The sequence below is a fragment of the Rutilus rutilus genome (assembly GCF_951802725.1).
Source record: "Rutilus rutilus genome assembly, chromosome: 11".
In the NCBI taxonomy this organism is placed as follows: Eukaryota; Metazoa; Chordata; class Actinopteri; order Cypriniformes; family Leuciscidae; genus Rutilus; species Rutilus rutilus.
This window is the reverse complement of record NC_140216.1, coordinates 6,402,092-6,421,914: the sequence shown is the minus strand read 5'-3', so window position 1 is coordinate 6,421,914 and position 19,823 is coordinate 6,402,092. Positions and strand designations below refer to the sequence as shown.

General features: G+C 37.5%; 1 protein-coding gene across 3 annotated transcripts in view; it reads left to right on the top strand.

Moving 5' to 3' along the window:
* The first annotated feature begins 13,847 nt into the window (after window positions 1-13,847).
* Window positions 13,848-19,823, top strand: part of phf14 (PHD finger protein 14) — an 81,098-nt gene continuing 75,122 nt past the window's right edge. For all 3 annotated transcript variants that reach the window (XM_084422607.1, XM_084422606.1, XM_084422608.1), the window contains exons 1-4: window positions 13,848-14,065; window positions 15,221-15,331; window positions 16,373-17,013; window positions 18,393-18,534. In XM_084422607.1, coding sequence (XP_084278733.1) covers window position 14,065; window positions 15,221-15,331; window positions 16,373-17,013; window positions 18,393-18,534 — 895 coding nt within the window. In that variant the 5' untranslated portion in view covers window positions 13,848-14,064. The remainder of the gene's footprint in view (window positions 14,066-15,220; window positions 15,332-16,372; window positions 17,014-18,392; window positions 18,535-19,823) is intronic.

The window sequence follows — 19,823 nt, the reverse complement described above, 5'->3', positions numbered from 1 at the left end:
CTTCAAAAGTGTCATTTTTGTTCTGCAGGCATCACTGAAAAGAACTGAGAAAATGATTTTCACACTGGTTTCCCCAAACACTCTCCTATCTATTGGTCAGAAAAAACAATGGTTGAGACAATGTTGCTATTATCAAGCCTATATGATGCACCAAAATATATATACAGTTATAACATGTGCAGACACATACACACACACAGAAATATAATATATATCAACATAATAATATATACACATATATTATGTAAACAAACTTTTATAGCGATTAATCTCGATAAATCGATTTGACATCACTTATATATATTATGTATTCTTTTTTCATCTTTATTTCAATTAATGAAAATTATTTTAATTTTTTTTGAGAATAATTTGATACTTTTTTTACAAAACAGTACATTTTATTTCCATATTTTTGCACATAATATGCATTGCATCTCACTGTTTTTCTGTGCCTTGTCCCATGAGCGACACAATTTTAAGATGCTTTTTCAAGTTTTAAAAAGCCTCTTCTATTTAAAAAGCATTTTCCATTGCACACCATCTACATATTTTTGAACGTAAGAATGCTGTGATAGAGTATACATTTTGAACTTTGCCATATGGTGAATGAATTTAAAAAATGTGCTAAAGGGTAGTGTTGTCTCAAATAGAAGTCAAGTCAAGTCAAGTCAGGTATATTTGTATAGCGCTTTTCACAATACAGATTGTATCAAAGCAGCTTCACAGTATTCAATTAAAATAATACAACAAGGTTTGTTTCTAGTGGAATTTATTGATTGATAAAATTAAATTAAATATCCCCAACTGAGCAAGCCAAAGGCAACAGTGGCAAGGAACCGAAAAACTCCATCAAGTGACCTAATGGTGTCCAATAGAACACTTAACCTTTTTTACAGCACCAAAGCATTTGTCGTTTTCCATTTCAATAAAATGGGATTTGAAACAAGACTTTGTAAGTCCACAAGACCGCAAGTGCATATGAAGTGTTCCATTTGGGACAGGGCCGTAGCAGGGCCTTTTTTTGTGTGTAAATACACTACTCACATGACTTATACAACAAAATAGCATAAAATAGTGCAAAAGTATGTGTAATAGGATGCTTTTGACGGTGCCTATATAATTTACGAAGGAGGTCAGTAATACTTGGAAAAATATGTCAGCAGTCCCATTAATCTCAATGGCAGTTTCATATGTTTGGGCTCCAGATGGTGTTGTTAGTCTACCAAGGGTCTAGCTGGGCCATACTAACCAACTAAACATTGACCCCTTGGAAGAAAAAGAAAAACTTATTTGATGACTTATAGGTGTACCAGAAATACTCGGGAGGCAAAATACTGTAACAAGTGTACATTTATTAACTATGATATAAAATTATGATATAAAGTTCCTTGGCGTAGGCCCCGTCCGTAACTCGCAACCCAAGGGTACAGAATCTGCAATTCCTGCTTGAAGACAAAGGCAGGGGCGCAGCCGAACCCCTGGGAGGTATGGGAAGGGACCATCCTGGTGGAGGTGGGGAGGATGGAGGGGAAGGGACCATCCTGGTGGATGTGGGGAGGATGGAGGGGAAGGGACCATCCTGGTGGTGGTGGGGAGGGTGGAGGTGAATGTAGGCGTCAGCATCTGCGAACTCAGACATGTGTAAGTACCGATCTTTTATACTACAAATATTAGAACACGATTGGTTAGATGAGAAGGTAATAAGTGACGTAACAATTGAGTCTTCCCGGCAGAACTTACGCTAAAGCTTTCATTTGTCTCTGCATATTAAGTTTAGAAAGGAGATTATTTAACATCCAGAAAATTACACACATCACCATTAATGTGTTGTCTGATATTTACATTTTTAGTGTTAGCTTTGGTTAAAAGAGCTACAGATACATATCAGAGCATTGGCTGAACTATTCTTCTGATGTTGTGGTTTGATGGCAGCAGTCACTATTTCTTTGCTCTAATGTACAGTGCCCTCTGCAGGCAGTTTGTAACCCTTAAATTTGACAGAACCGGCAACATTTTCTCTGGCTTTGAACATAATATGCACATAACAGCCCCTCAACACACACACAGAGAGAGAGAGAAAGAGAGAGAGAGGGGGAGTGAAATACATGTATAAAGATAATGAACATGGTTTCTGTATTCAACATTTGACATGACAGACACTAACACAAACATACAGGCTCGCATCCACTCCTAAAAATGTAAACGCCACTCAGAAAATGCAAAGCCCGTATGAATTTTTAGCAGACAGATGCATGCTAATTAATCACACAAACTAATGCCTCATACCCCAACAGGCTGTTTTCCCTGTGCTCTTCCTCTTGATATGGCAAATAACAGGCCTGCCTGCCACGCAAGCTAGACACTTTGTCAAACAAATATGATCAAAACAAAGCTAATGATGTGTAAATTGTTTATTATGTTCTGTGCAATGAGCAACCCTAGTGTGTGTGTGTGTGTGTGTGTGTCTGTGTAAGGGAGGGTAATCACTGCCATCAGCTTGACATAATCAGGAGGAAATGAATATGAGTATTTCAGAGCACACTTTGAGCCAAACAGCGATCTGGGGGCCTGTGATGGATGCAGGGCAATTCAAATGACGTGAGTGATCGTTCGTGTATATTTCCCTGTGAAGTATCATGTGTGGGACGTATGAAATGTATTGGAGCGAAACAGGTACGTAATGGACTGGCATGTGCAAATGAATCGGGTTTTGAGGGAAACTGTAGAAGAACATGTCCTCCGAAGGGACTATACTGTGAACTGATCTCGACACTTTTTGTTTTAGCAGTAAATGATGAATGCTTAACAACATTGTATGTACAGTAGGCCTTAATGTGAGCACTGAAAACCTGGTATTTATAAAACGTTTTATTAAGTTATGATATAGGCTATATATATATATATATATAGAAGTAAACTAGCCTAATATGTACAGTATGTAGTGGTTTCAGACTTTAATAGCAATACATATGCAATCATTGCAAATACATTCTCAAGTGGCAACGGTTATTTTTCAGTGCTGTAACTATAATGCATGTCAACAACATCATTGGCAGGTGTGTGTAAAAAGAGATGTTTAGCAATTGCATCGAATTGAAAGCACACACACTTTAGCACCGCAGCCAGCAGTTCAGGCAGTCTGCAGTGTCTTCTGTAAGGGGAATGCAGCATGCGCCTGCTGGGCTGTCACACACCAGCCAAAGGGAAGCATAACCAACCCTAATCCAACACACTGAAGCAATGCATCGTTCTGCTGAATCCTCTGACAGAAATACAATGCACACTCACACATTTAGATGCATGCAGGTGCACCACAAATACGTGTTCTTATCTATTTTAATTTGAATTGTGTGTACATAATTTATATTAATTAAATAATGATTTAAATATATATTATTTATTCGTATTTATATAAATATATTATTAATATTTTATTGAAATGTTAATAATACATTTTCATTATATTAATTATATGTTAATTATATTATATTTAAATATATTCAATTATATAAAGTTTGTATTATTTTTATTTATTTATTTTATAATTTCTTGTTAATTAAAATATTTTAATATGCATATGTCTTTATATATATTTTTTGTGTGTGGATGTTTAAGATTACATTTTAAATCTCCCATTGAATTAGATTCAGCGGTCTGCCTATTTAACAGTTTAGGGTACATTTACACAACAACGATGTACTAAAAACGGAAATGTTTTTCACGTACAGATGACAATGTTGTGAAAACAATCCCGTTCACATGGATCGGCAAAAACGACAAAAAAAAGATGTAATTCACACACCAGGCCAGTAGCTGGCGATGTCATTATGTTAAAAAACACTACGCGCCTAGTAATACGCATACATATTATCCAAATTCACAGTTTTTTTTAGTTTTCACGCCACGGAGACGATAGCGGTATCGTTTTCAAAAACTTGCACTTTGGGGGCATTTACAATGACCGTTTTCAACTAACAAACAGAAAACTTTTTATGTGTTTTGGCCGTTCATTTACACGACAACAGCGTTTTGGAAGCCTAAAGTTTCTTTGAAATGTGACATCGCCAACTACTGGCCTGGCATGCGTAACAGCGTTTTTAGTCATTTTAACAACATTGTTGTCTGTATGTAGCCTGGAAATCCAGACCTAAATCTAAAAGATTAATGGTCTGGCGTCGACTAATGAAAATCGGCCAGCTCGAGGGGCGGCACCAAGTGTGCATTTGAAAATCTCGCTGCACGCAATTGGATAACGCTACGACCAATCACAACAATAAACCCCAGCTACCAGCGGAGCTAACCTTATTAGACATTCTCTGATTAGACTCTTACTGTATCCGGTCGGCGAAACAGCAAAAACGTCCTTCTTGCAAAGGAACGATTCGAGCGGCGTCTTCTGTTCTTGTTTTAGATAAAAAGCCAAGTCTAACTCGTTCATTGTAGCGACCAAAGCCGTTTCAAACAACTGGTGTTCATCCATAGCCATCTTGCAATGTTTACTAATGACTTCGACGTCACAGCGCTGTCGTCATCCGTTTAGCTCGCCTCTGGCCCGCCTATATCAGATAACCCGATGTGATTGGTGCAGCTCAGATCGAGGGGCATATTTAATGAGCATCATTACTCGACACCAGAGTAACTCGCTGAGCAAATTCAACTTGTGCTTTTGCGAGAACTCTGGATTACCAGGGTAGTCTGTATGTGAAACTTTTAAAAAACACAAAGGAAAAACGTTTCCAATTTTAGTACATCGTTGTCATGTAAATGTACCCTGAGTCTAATGATAACCTGCTTTGATACTGCAGTTCATTTGTGCAGAATCAAAGCCAGAAACCTAAACTAAAACTTTAACACTAATGCTGTCTTAAAAGCTAGTTCCTTCAGGTAATATTATCGTAGTTTGTAATGACAAGTAGAGACACAAATTGCAGTCTGACACTTTAGATTCATGACAGAAATCTTAATTTTCCTCCAAGAGACAGAATTAGTCTTTGAATTGAACAATGTGGTGAAATCATTGCCTTTGAATATATATACATATTTATAACCAAACATCTATACAGACACATACATCACAACTCAAAACAAACAAATAAAGGGGACTAATCTGAATTTCACCATTTGTGCTATGTTTATGGCTTATCTTAGCGCATTTTGCACTATGCATAATGTAGAGCATTGAAACCGTAAATAAAATAACTATGGTAATTTCATGCAATTTCACTATAAATCAGTGAATGATGGTTCTAGTTCCACTTGGCTCTGGTAGCACATGTAACGTTTGAACCTGAAAATAAAAAATGAAATTTCTTGACACAGTCTCACCATGCAAGAGATGGATTTCCCTCTCCAGGAAATAAATGAACAAAAAGAGCATTCAATATGTAATTACCTGTCATAGACACAGTCACACCGGTGAAGGGAATTCAATATGCACCCGTGACACTTCCGGCGTAATGTGATGGAAATAAGTGTTTGTTTTGGTAGGTTGAGGAGGAGGTAAGTTAGTGTGTGTGTGCGCGTGTAGTTTAGTGGTTTGTTGGTGCCAGAGAAACCGCATCTAGTTGTTCATTATGACCAACCATAGAAGAAAATGAAGGCATGGAGAGATGTTTCGTTTCATGGACCAAAAACATTGTTTGCGACACTTAAGTTTATCTCAGACATTTCAAAACATCTCTCTCTCTCTCTCTCTCTCTCTCTCTCTCTCTCTCTCTCCCTCTCTCTCCCTCTCTCACTCTTTGTAATGGTTGTGTGAGTCTCACTCAATATTTCTCATTCTTATTAACTGCATGGGTGCAATTTATTTTCCTCTCAGGCAACGGAGGTGGCTGGGAATGTGGGAGACTCTGGTCGACGCTGATAAGCCCACGCTCACATACAGGCCTGCAGGAAGAACCAGATTTACCAGGAAGACAATGTCCACTAGGTCACATACGTGCGCTTACACACGGAAACATGAGTGGAGTAATTTACTGCACCAACATAGATAAACTTAAATAAACAGATAAACAGACTAACACATGCTTATAGGAACCAAACATGCACAATCATTCAATTTATCAATGCTTTACTGCATACTCATGCATAAAAACATATAACACATGAAAGCAAGTAGACTCGCTAACCTACGAAACAATGAACCACAGTAAAGAGGAGCTTTTATGCACCTTTTTACAAGATGTAATGTAAGTCTTAGGTGTCCCCAGGGAAGTTTCAGCTCAAAATGGCAATTTTTGAGTTGAAGCAAAAACATCCCATTTTCGTGCATGTATCTTTAAATGCAAATGAGCTGATGCTCACCACCCCCTTTCCAGAAGAGGACGGAGCCTGTACAGCTCGTGCCTCGTAGCCTGGTTAAAACCAGACCATTCTCAGTAGTAACTGAGTTATGGTCTGGCAAAGCTTCATTAATAACTCATTTCCAAAGGGGCGTCACCAACGGACGTCGCTCAAATGCCTCTGGGCGCAATTGGATAGACCTAAAACCAATCAGAGCGATCGTCATCGTGTAAAGCCATATGCTGAGTCCCAATTCGGCTAAGTTACACTACACCATAAAAGTATGTACTCTTTTTGTGAAGAAAAGGTATTTACTTTTGAATGTGTAGCAAAAAAGTAGGCAAGCTTTGGGACATACTACTTCGTCATCTTTATCGGACGGATCTGTCGCGTGCATCCTGTCACGTAAACTGCCCTGTCAATCATCTTGTCACAGTTAAAATCCTCTATTAAATCTAATTTAATTTCCTACCGTTTCGGAGAGAAATGTAGTAGCACGTTCATCTGCCAGTGGGTCTTTCATGGAGACTGTCCTCATGTGTTTGCAATTTGAATATAATAATGCATTTAAAAGTTGGTGCGCTTCACCAACGGACGTCGCTCAAATGCCTCTGGGCGCAATTGGATAGACCTAAAACCAATCAGAGCGATCGTCATCGTGTAAAGCCCGCCTCAACGTTTCTGATTGGTGCCGCGATTTGGACGGATTAGAAATCGGCTTGAATGGGCTCTTTGCCAGACTACTTGCAGAGCAAATCTAAATTTGCCGGAAGATTTCCCAGACTACGTGCCAAAATCTGCCAAAAACGAACTCACTCAGGGGAGGAGCTAAGCTAATAGGGCAGATTCTGTGTCAGTCATGGGCGGGGTCTGTTCCAACGAGACGTCACATTGGAGCACATTCGTTACCTGCTCATTTTGAGACATTACCATCTCAATCAGCTCATTACCAGTACGCTGATAACTCACAAAAATCAGCTTATTGAAATAACCTGTTGTCCGAGTTTACATGCAAACCATTCTTTCTCCGTAGTGACGCCAAAACGTAATAATTTGCGTATCTATCTTTGAGTATTTGTTATGTCGGTTGTGATGTTAAATGAAGCATGTCTGGCTGTTTTAATTTCTTCTGAACTATCCAACAAAACAAAGCTGAATTAAAGGAGACATAATTAGGGAATAGTAATTCCATTTGTGCTGCTTAGTGACTTGCATTAAGGAGAAAGTTTCAGAGCTGGAATAAATATGTAATAATATTCCTCCCTAGTTGCTTGTTTGTGTTTATGTCTAGGAGCCGAGCAAAGCAGCAGGATGATAAGGGAGAAAAACGACAGCGCACACTGTGGCGTCAGGAGCACAGAGACGTCTATAAACTAAAAGAAGCACTGCACTGTCGGAATATGACAGCCAATCCATCAGGGAAATGGAAGCTCTGTCTACTGCACCAAGGAGAGAGTGGCCAGAACTTTTATAAATAGTCACGCATTTTTAAGGGAAATTGAAAGTTGTCAGACATATGCTTTCCAGTCTTTCTGTTGATCATCCAAGTGATCAAATGTGTTGGGTGAATGTGATTGAAACATCGAAGCATGCAAAGTAGGAAGGTTGAAGACTATACATGGGAGGATGCAGGATGCTTTTAATGGCCTTCTGTCTTCTGTCTGTCTTCTGTCTGAAAAGTTAATAATTAATGAAATCGAATGTAACATTAAACTAACTCATCTTCACAATTAATCTAAATAAAACTGAAAATGTTATATATCAAAACGTTGTACTACATGTTTCAGAGTGAAGAGCAGCACTGTGTTAATTTATAATATAGCAGCTCGGTTCACAGTAAACCGAGTGTGCTGCTTCTCACAAGTGGTCTCTGTAAGTGTTGTGTGTACACGGAGACCCTAAAGGGACATGGTGGTGGAATAAAATATGGGTAACACTTTATTTTGATGGTCCTCTTTGAACATTCTGTTGACTATAAGTTACATTGCAACTACATGTCAACTAACTGTCATTACAGTATTAGTAGACTGTCTGCTTAAAGGGATACTCCACTTTTTTTGGAAATAGGCTCATTTTACAACTCCCCCAGAGTTAAACAGTTGAGTTTTACCGTTTTCGAATCCATTCAGCCGAACTCCGGGTCTGGCGGTACCACTTGTAGCATAGCTTAGCATAGATAATTGAATCGGACAAGACCATTAGCATCTCTCTAAAAAAAAATGACCAAAGAGTTTCGATATTTTTCCTGTTTAAAACTTGACTCTTCTGTAGTTACATCGTGTACTAAGACCGACGGAAAATGAAAAGTTGCGATTTTCTAGGCTGATATGGTTAGGAACTATACTCTCATTCCTGCGTAATAATCAAGACACTTTGCTGCTGTACCATGAGTGCAGCAGGCGTAATGATATGACGCAGCACCTGAAAATAGGTCTAATAGGTTAGACAAACTTAGTCCCGGTCACGTTGCAAGTTACCGAGCTGGGGACTATTTTCAGGCGCTGCGTCATATCATTACGCCTGCTGCACTCATGGTACGGCAGCAAAGTGTCTTGATTATTACGCAGGAATGAGAGTATAGTTCCTAGCCATATCAGCCTAGAAAATCGCAACTTTTCATTTTCCGTCGGTCTTAGTACACGATGTAACTACAGAAGAGTCAAGTTTTAAATAGGAAAAATATCGAAACTCTTTGGTCATTTTTTTGAGAGAGATGCTAATGGTCTTGTCCGATTCAATGAACTATGCTAAGCTATGCTAAAAGTGGTACCGCCAGACCCGGAGATCGGCTGAATGGATTCGAAAACGGTAAAACTCAACTGTTTAAGTTGTAAAATGAGCCTATTTCCAAAAAAAAGTGGAGTATCCCTTTAACATCTTAATACTCTTTATTGTGATGCTCCCTCAACAGACATTCTAATGACTATAAGCAACTTCATGTCAACTTATTCTAAACCCAGCCCTACCAGTCTACTGATTCTCTACTAACACTCTAATGAGAGTTATTAGACATGTAGGTGCGATGTTACTTATAGACAACAGAATGTGTTAAAGGGATGAGAGATGGGAGAAAACTTATAGGTATTTCAATACAATGTGCTCTCTCGCAAACGTTTTGCGTTTACTAAGAAATTTTGCGTTCACTCTCAAAGAACTCAAAAGTTTCTTGGGGAAACGCAAACATTTAGAAAGTTTTAAACGTTTCTCCGGGGGAATGCAAAACTTTTGTGAGGGAACACAAAAACATTAAATTATGATTTTTCCTCCCATCTCATTTTTTTTTTTTTTTTTTGTTACGAGTATAACATGCATTTGGGAACTCAGTGTGAGCTATAGGTTCACTTTATTTGGGAACCCCTGTATAAGAGATAATGAGGGAATGATTCTGATGGAATATAATGGAATAATGTGGAAAAGTAAAGCCTTTTTGGTTTATGTTGTTATTTTTTTACGATCCAGCCAGGGAGTGAGGACAACCAAGCGCAACATGATCCCGGGATACAGCTGGTCAAGATAAAATGGGATCAGGGTCTAGACATAGTCAAGAAAAGGTAAGAACGTCCAGATGTTTTCTTTTATTTCATCAAGAGACACCCAACATTGCATACAAATTCTCAAATTCAATCAAAACTTCCATGAGGACACAAGTTTTTATATTTAAAGAAGAAATAAAAAAAACGGAAATGATCAATGTGGATACAAAAATGAAATTCAAATTGAACTTCAAAGAGGAAACACAGTGTATCTAATTCAAAGAATACCAGAGTGAAATAGGCAGGAGAGGCAGTTGATTAAAGCTGAATATCTCCTCATGTGGAAGTGTTAGGCAGACTTTTGAGAATGCATGTTAAAGAGAAGTACCCCGAGGCTCGGTACAAAATATGTTACATGGACGTGTGGTCATCCTTTCATCTGTGCATGAGCAGCGAGACCTATGCTATTAACCTCATCAAAACTAGCATGGCCTGCAAGTCAAATATTATGCTATGTCTCAAAGAATGTTTCACTCTGTTCTTTCTGGACAACAACTGAACCCACATAAAAAAAGAGTTTAACTTTGAAGTAACTGCTAAAAAGAAATTGCAAAAAAGAAACACATTACGCTGACTGCAAATTAGCAGGAGGTGTTAAAGGAGGCCTGAAAATTAGCATCACCGCATGGGAGTCATTAGGTTCAACGACTGCCCTGCGTAATGGTTGAAGCAATGCTATAGCCTACCATTTTACTCACTTCTGAGTAGACTATTATACAAATAGCATGCTTTTCTGTCCAGTCAAATTCATATAGCCTCCAACTTCCTTATTACTCATGCTTTCAAGTCTTCTGAACACACGGTAGCTCTGTGTGAGAAACAAAGGGCGATGACAGAATTTTCATTTTCGGGTGATCTATTCCTTTAATGGCTGTGTTTTGCTTGGATGAGCCCCATGCTAATCATTTCGGGAGCTTTCATAAGAATATTTCTTAACTTCTCTGCCAATTAATTTCAAGCATTTCGGTTTCCAATTGAATAAAGGATTGTGCATCGGTATAGATTGTCTCTTTCCTAAGGAGTAAATAATCATATCTAAAACGACGATTAAATTAGCGCAGCCCTGCACGCGGAGGGTGACATTAAGATAACACCGAGATAACATCTCCACACAGGGGCGATGTGTTTGTAATCAAATTCACTCAATTTCAGCCACACGCTCCAGTGAAAGAGCCCGCGAGGAAAAGCAATGGGCACCTCAGCCAAGATAAACGGTGGCCAACGTAGTATGATTTACACCATATGAATGGATAAATATTTCAATTTAAATGCAAAACATTGAACTGGCGGAGGTAGTCGATCAATGCAAGCATTCCGTTACATACTTCTTTAGGGTTCATAAATAATAGCCATTGCAATTACTTCTCTTCAAATGAGGTTTTAAAGCTGGCGTGGCGCAGCACGTCTTTATAGTAATGTTTTTATTTCCTAAACCTTGTGTTATTCTTGTTCTTAATGTAATTGCTTCTGTCTTTTGCCTCATCAAGCTGACAGATATCTGCAGCAGAACCGTTTCTCAAGATCTCCATGTGGCTCCTCTGTGGGTTTCTTCATTTACAGCCTCTCGGTCCATCACTGATTCCGTCACTATATTAGATACTGAATAGTGCTGATAGAAACTTAACACAGCGATGGAAGTGTCTTTTATGATAAATGTGCCTCATATTTGAATTCATTATTTGTAATCTGATATTTAAAAGTCCATCTGAACTTTACCATTTTTCAACTTTTAAGGTCCCAGAGTGGAATTCAGTATGTTCAGTATATATTGTAAGATACTATTTGAATAAAATTTTTTTTTTAAAATATTTTTATATATTTTAAAATGTCATTAATTCCTGTGATAGTAAAACAGCCATTACTCCAGTCCTCAGTGTCATATGATCCTTTAGAAATCATTCTAATATGCTTAGAAACATTTATTACTGTCAATGTTGAAAATAGGTGTGTTGCCTAATATTGTGTTTTGTTTAAGATTCTTTGATGAATAGTAAGTTCAAAAGAGCAGCATTTATTTGAAATATAAACTTTTCTAACATTGTATTTGTCTTTACTGTCATTTATCAGTTTAATGCATCCTTAATAAAAGTATTAATTTCGAGTTTTTTTAAAACTGTAAATGCAACCAACAATGCATTCATTCTGCAATATACAAGAATGTGTGAACTGCACCATGCATATATTAGATGCAGAATAATGCTAATACAATACAGTCCACAAAAGACATTTCAAATTTGAAGGGAAACAAAGAAGAAAGAAAGAATAGACCTTATTCAGAGCAGCGCCATGACAGGAATAAAAGCGAGGCGGTGAGGGATAGACTTACAGTGTTTTCAATGGCATTCAGTACAAAAGCTCCCATCACTTATAATTTTCCACAGCTTATGTTGTTGGGAGTTTTTTTGTCTACTGAAATTTCTTGGAAAGATATTGTTGCAGTGTTTCGACAGCAGAACAAAAACCAAAAACACATTAAATAACAGTACGACCAATTGAAGAGATGCATGTCTATCCCTCACAGCCTCGCTTTCATTCACATTCAAAATCAAAGATGGCGCTGATGTGAATAAGGTCCATCACTGACAGAAATGTGCTGCTCTGCAATCATAGTCACCTTGACTAATACGAAGCATTCATTCATTGGCAATATCATGGCATCTACAATGGAAAACGCTGGCAATAGAATGGTGACACTGATGATGACGATGATGCTTATGATATTCGAAAAATGTTTTGATGCCAAGGGATAAAAAACGGTGGCTTTCCAGCACAATACAGTGCCATTTGTCATCGGGCAAGGACAGTCGTAATCATCCCTTGCGCGTGCCTTTCCCCATCAGTCTTCCCCTCGCTGAGTATCAGGATCAATCTAGGCTCATTTATTTTAATCGTCCCCTGTTTGCTAAACTGGCAAAGTCAACAGAGGACGACAGAAACAAGCCTCGCTCTCAAAACAAGCCAAAAACTGTCATTTCCAGTGTCATAACATGTTCTTGGTATTCTGCAAATGTGTGATTGTTTTAATATTTGTTTTAACCTTAGAAATGTGTATTTTTAGTGATTCCACTGATGTTTAGGTCAATTTAGTTAAATACATTTTTCTTCTAGAAACTTTTTAGGTGAAAAAATAATTTGAGAATGACTTGTTTAACTTGATCAACTTGTTTCTCAACCACTGATGAGGAATGGAGTGAATGAAGAATGAAGAATGAATGCAAATGTGAACATCCAATGAAAGTCCGTCTTAGTTGGTACAGTATAACCACCATGATTGCATTATCTACTGATCCGCATTTGTTTGACAGGTCTGAAACTTACAGTACTAACAATAATCATTAAACATAGACCTAACTGAGTCTTGAATTTAACCTAAAAAGCTGTTCACTTCACATTTCACTATATATATTCTTTTATCTTTCAACTTTTCAAACCTGATGGCTCTCAGTCCCGGTGGCCTCTCAGACATGTTGCATACTTCAGAATCACTTACGGTTTCATCACTCATTCAATGTCATAGAAGTTAGCATTTTTAGATGTAAGAGGTCTTGACATGTTATTTAAAGTTAGCATTTATAGACCTTATGTGTCACAGAAACAAGCGCGCAGCCATCTTTAGAATTTTGTGTTTGAACTTGCCTTTTTTTTTTTTTTGGCAGCTCTTTATTTCAATAGCTGATGAAGTGTATTTTCTTATTTTAGAGTTAACAAAAGTTATCATGGACATTGTAATGTTTGTAGCGGATGTCATAATAAATGTCAGCAGACAAAGACGTTTTTTAAAATGAGCGGTTCATTAATAAATCCGTAAGATCTTATCTTCCTGCTGTGGACATACAAACCGGAAGACGGGCGCTGATAAGGGGCGGGGCTACACAAAGTCCATATTAATAAATGTTTCATATAATTATAGTAGTGTTCAGTTCTAACGTTTTTCTTTTTGTGTGGAACACATTTCCAAATAGTTCCAAATAATAAAATTAAAAAAACTTAATTAAATGACAGCTTAACAAACATTTACTCAATGTGATTGTGGAGCATTTGGTGAACAAGCAAAGGCAATGGCAAGTCTTTCTCTGGTGTGAACTGATGCGGCGGGTTGCTATAGTTTCCAACTCCTACTTTGTGAGCTGAACGTCAGCACAATGTGTACACGTGATACGCAATATCGGAGACGTACTACGCATAACATGAGCTGAAGAGGCGTTCGTTGTACCTTTGTCCAAGCTATCCAAACGCGAAAATTCCATAAAGTGAGTAATCCTCGCTGTTATATTATACATTTTGAAAGAGAAAAAATAGCACAACATAATCACCATCAGAATTTACAACTTGTGGTGTGAAATAAGAGAAACAAGCGTCAATAGATAGCATGAAGCTACTGCTGGGTTAGCTCGCTGGCTAACTGATGTGAAGTTGCTCTCTCTATCATTCAGCTTTACAAACACATAGCACCACTTATGAAATATCAGCAGTTCTACGCATTGTTCACCTTATGTTAGATTATAAAGCACAGTGCGTCCTCGTCTCTCCAGGAGACTAGCTTCTTTATTCAGCTTAGAAAACTAAACCGACTGTTTCTCTGTGAGCTGCCGTGACAGCATCTTAAGGCGTCATAGACCTGTGCTGCATGTTTAGTGTGAGTGAACTGAACTGTAGTTCACGGGATTTTGAGACACAGACACTGTCTGTCGTTATTAGTAGTTCGTTTAAACAACGTGGAAATACATTTAAAGTCAGAGAGTAATGTCAAATGTGTAATGTTTACATGGTAGGAAGGTATTACACAAACTCATATATGTTTATAATTTGTTGTGTATGTCAGTGTATATCTATCTATCTATCTATCTATCTATCTAATCTGTCTATCTATCTGTCTATATATCTGTCTATCTGTCTGTCTGTGTAGTCTAGCTGTATGACCGTCCATCCATCCAGTTTTGGTGCAAAAATGACACAGTTTCAGCTCATTCTGCAAGTCTTACTTTACAATTAGTTGTAATTGTTTTAGTGTTTTTATAGTAAATTTATTTAATTGTTTCTTTAGTATTATTTACTTACTATTTATTAATTATTTAAATACATTTTATTTTTTATTTCTTCAGTCTTTAGTTTGTTTTACTTTCTTTCTTTAGTTTGCATTACTATTTTTTTTTTCAGTACTTCTATTTAGCTTTTTATTTCAGTTTTAGTAAGTTTAGTTCTTAAACATTTATTTCAGTTAGTGATTGAGTTGATTTCTAAGTTTTTCAGTTTTGTTTTTCAACACACACACACACACACACACACTGACAGAAACACACCTCTTTTACTTCAATTAACATTGTGTAGTTTTGGTTTTAACAATGATTTAAAAATAATTTGATGAAGTAAAATAAGTAAATAAATTGAAATCTCATTTTAACTAGTGGATCGGGGGTCGAAGCGGCGGCAGGTGAAGCCTTTGGCTGACTCTCTGCTGGATGCTCTGGACTATGACAGCTCAGATGACAGTGATTTTGAAGTTGGAGATGCATCAGGTAAATAGTCTCAAAACAACTTCTTGTCACACTGATGTATGTGTTATGTTAGGTGTATAATACAAATGTCAAAAAGTGGGATTGTGGATCAGTTAGATCTGTAAAATAATGACAAGTAATGATGGCAAGTCTCATACAGTTAAAATAGTCAAATCATGACTGATAGTTACATCAAATCATGACTGATAGTTGCATGTATTTATTTATACTGCGCAGAACCATTTTAGACTTGGGCCCCTGCTTTGGTTTTCTCACCTGTCAGGAAAACAGCTGCTGAGTTGGAGATGAGACCTTCATCACCACGTGTGTCACTGTTTTTTCACCCTGCCTGTAAATTAGACCTCCTGTAATGCATTACTAACACTGGAGTCACATAAGCAATGGCTCCATATCACCATGACAGACTGGAGGTTAACGCAAAGCTATCCCATCAAGCTGCTGTCAACCAATGTGCAGAAATATCTGCAACCTGATAATGAAATTCTAACACTTTGACCCCTTTGGGTCTTGAAGTTTTGCTGCATGAAATTTCTGGTCAGATTAATCACATTAATCTGTTTGGGCAATATACCATTGCCATATGCTGTATAAAAATTATACAAATGCATTAATTACCAGCTTCACATTTATAGGTCATGGTGGTTTTAAATACATGGTTAATGCATGGTGTTAATATTGCATGAAAGGATGAGTTTTTATGTTAGTTGAATGTTCACTTAATTTAATTTGGTATTTATGATTTAACATGCAGCAAGGTAATGGAAGACCAACCACCCAAAATTGTAATCATTATTAGATAAATATAAATATATTTTGTGATCCATGTATTTAATCCTAAAAATGTAAAATCTGTTAAAAAACTATTTTAGTTGTATATTGAGTTATATAATATATATTTTTGTCATTTTAAATATTTATAAATTGTTGATCCATTGTACATGAAGCAGAAGCTTGCCGTCAGCAGAGTATTTTTTGCATCACATCTGAAGTTTGTTGTGTCCTGCACAAAACACTGCAAAGTTCATTTCTCTTGTGTCCCAGGTTCAGAGGGCACTGGCAACGGGAGTGATGAGGAGGGTTCAAATGACAGCGCTGCGGGCTCTGAGAGCGACTCTGACGCTGTTGGCTCAGCTGATGAAGAGGGCATAGATGACGAAGAGACCAAAGATTTGAATGAAGACACTGAAGAAGAGGAAAAAGCCAAGGAACAGTCTTTCTCTGAGGAGACCAGCAGCAAAGAAACAGAGGGAACCTCCAAGAATCGCAGGAAAGGAGAAAAATCTTCAGATACAGAACCAAACGGTAGTGGTACCGCCGAGGAGACCCCAGGAGAGCCGAAAAAATGGAACCTACGACGAAACCGGCCCATGCTGGACTTCACTACGATGGAAGAGCTAAACGAAATGGATGATTATGACAGCGAGGATGACAATGACTGGAGGCCCACGCAAGGAAAAAAGAAAGGCAAGGCATCATCTGGGAAGGAGAAAGAAGGGAGTGATGAAGAGGATGATGGTGGTAGTGATGAAGAGGACAATGAGGATGATGAAAACGAGACTAGTAGCAGTGATAGTGAGGAAGAAGGGAAGAAACCAAAGAGAAAAGCAGGCAAGAACACTGGGGCGTTTGACGAGGAGGAGACCAATGACAGCCACAGCACATCCCATGGGAAGGGCAATGAGGTAAAATCTCCTCGGATATTGCACTACTGTTCAAAAGTTTGGGGTCAAGAATCAATAATAATACTTATATTCAGAAAGGATACTTTGAATTTATCAAAAGTGACAGGAAAGACATTTATAATGTTACGGAAGATTTCCATTTCAACTTTCATAAAAAAATCAAAAAAAAAAAAAAAACTGCATCACAGGATCACAACTTTATGAGAAATATTAAGCAGCACAACTGTTTTCAAGATTGGTAATTATAAGAAATGTTTGAGCAGCAAATCAGCATATTAGAATGATTTCTGAAGGATCATGTGACACTGAGACTGGAGTAATGATGCATCACAGTAGTCAATTAGCTATCTTTAAAAAATATATAGAAATAGAAATAAGATATGTTAAATTGTAATAATGTTTCACAATATTACTGTTTATGATCAAATAAATGGAGCCTTGGTGAGCATTAAAGACTTCTTTTAAAATATTTAATTCTTGACATTAAATAAGTAACTTGTAATTATCAGATAGAGCAACACCTTATTTACTTCGTTCACACTAAAAACCATGAATTCTACATTCTTCCGAATGCTCAATATTATCGTATGTATTTCTCAAAGATGGTTTTGCTGCAATCTTCCAAGGATATTCTCATTCATGTTTGTTCAGATATATTTACCTAAGGCTGTAGATGATACTTCCCGTTGTTGTTGAGATTCAGTTATATTCCACCTTACAATAAAAGGGATAGTTCACCCAAAAATAAATTCTGTCATCATTTATTCACCCTTGTGTCGGGAGTATTGGGGATTTGGAACGACATGAGGGTGTGTAATTGATTTTTGTTTTTGTTTTTTGGGTGAACTAACTCTTTAATGCAAATAGCTTTACAAAGTACTGTTCAGATTTGATTTATAAATAAACTAGCCATCTGTCTCCATCATTCACTGAAAACTGGCAATATGCGTGCCCTATTTTTCACATTTAGTGCCATCAAACAGTTGATCTATCCACTTGTTTAAAATTGTCCAAAAGTTTAGTTGTATGAAAAGGAACCAGCTTGAATTCTCAGATGCAATTGTATTATTGTGCATTTAGGAAAGCAATCAGATAATCCAGTCATTGGCTCACATAGCATCAGATTGTTGATACAAAAGAGCAATCCTTGTGAATGGGCTTATCTGAGAACTTCAGTTTATAGGATTGGCTAATCTTCCAATCTCAGAGGTGGAATTAGAGCAGAAGCTTTTGAGTGGCTTGTCTCAGGGTTTTTTTTCCACGCTGATCCGAGAACTGTTTTCAGAGGAAGATATTTGGACTTTGGTAGAGGACTCGTCCTATCAGTTGTAACATCCCTAACTTGAGTTGGATTGCTAAGTTATCCGTTGCTTCCTCAGGACTCTCTGTTGGAGCGGCCCCAGACCTGGAGCTCCCAGCGGATGGAGCACATCCTTATCTGCTGCGTGTGTCTGGGAGACAACAGCGAAGATGCGGATGAGATCATCCAGTGTGACAACTGTGGCGTGACCGTGCATGAAGGTGAAATCCCACATTCTGCCACCAAAAACTCAGCTCAAATATTGATCTCAAATGTTTGCACCAAGTTTTGAAAAATTAATTTTAGAATATATTTCAATATTCAGTTCCTCCTTTTGCAATGCAGAGCCTGATCTAACCTAGACAAAATAACTTAAAGGCGCACTCACTTTTGCAAATGTAAAGGTTTTACATTTAGAAATGTGTGTAAATTCTGAGGAATAGGATTTATATCCGCATGAGAAGAATATGCTATAGAATGCCATCCAACTCATGCAAATGTCATCCAGCTGAGTTACTAATAATAATCAGAATTATCAGTTACATTTACATTAGAAAGTCCAAACCACTGGTTTATTATTAGGATTAATTAGAACACTGACATTTTAGGTAGTTATTTTTCAGATAGATACGAATAAAAGTACCGACAATATTTCCATTCCTCTCAAGTTTGTTGTGTAACTTGTCATGGTATACGCTTGTCGTGTTGTCCGCACACCAGATTGCATTGTCAAGTCAGCTTGAGGAGAGTAAACACAGAAAGTCGAGTGATCTTCATCATCCCACATTATTAGCTCATTGTGACTCTGACTCGTTGGAAACAAAAATCAATTACGCTTTAAACCGTCTTTTAGCGGTGGCCGTCTCATTCAGACAGACCCACTTAACACCAGCTGGATCAATGTGTCACCACTAATTTTCAATTACTCATTGATTTATTTCTTTAATTATTTATTTGCTGGTGTTCTGTTGATTTGCAGAAGCCTCACAGGTAGTTCTATAGAAGCCTGTTCTGCTTGAATACATTGAGATTTTGTGCACATAATTTAGGTATAATTGGAAATTAAATGACCATAAATAAATCAGCCAAAAAAAAAGAAAAAAGAATTAAAAACATTTGACTGGTCATATGATCTCAATGTACAAATTCTCTATTTAAATATATTTTGTGTATACATGAATTTAATATAGTCATTTAATTGAATCAAATTCAAGTCACTGACGTTTGCCTACAGAACAACCACTGGCTCTGCTCCCTTTTACCTAAACTCATTACTTCAGACTTATGTGCCATCCAGAAACTTGCGCTCTGCAAGTGAACGCCGTCTTGTGGTGCCATCTCAAAGAGGCACAAAATCTTTCTCTGACCTTTGCCTGGTCTGTTCCATGCTGGTGCAATGATCTGCCTAACTCTACCAGAGCTGCTGAGTCCGTGGCCATTTTTTTCAGCAGCACTTTATCCATTAATACTAACACTTTATCTTCTATTCTTTATCTTTTTTTTTTAAGTA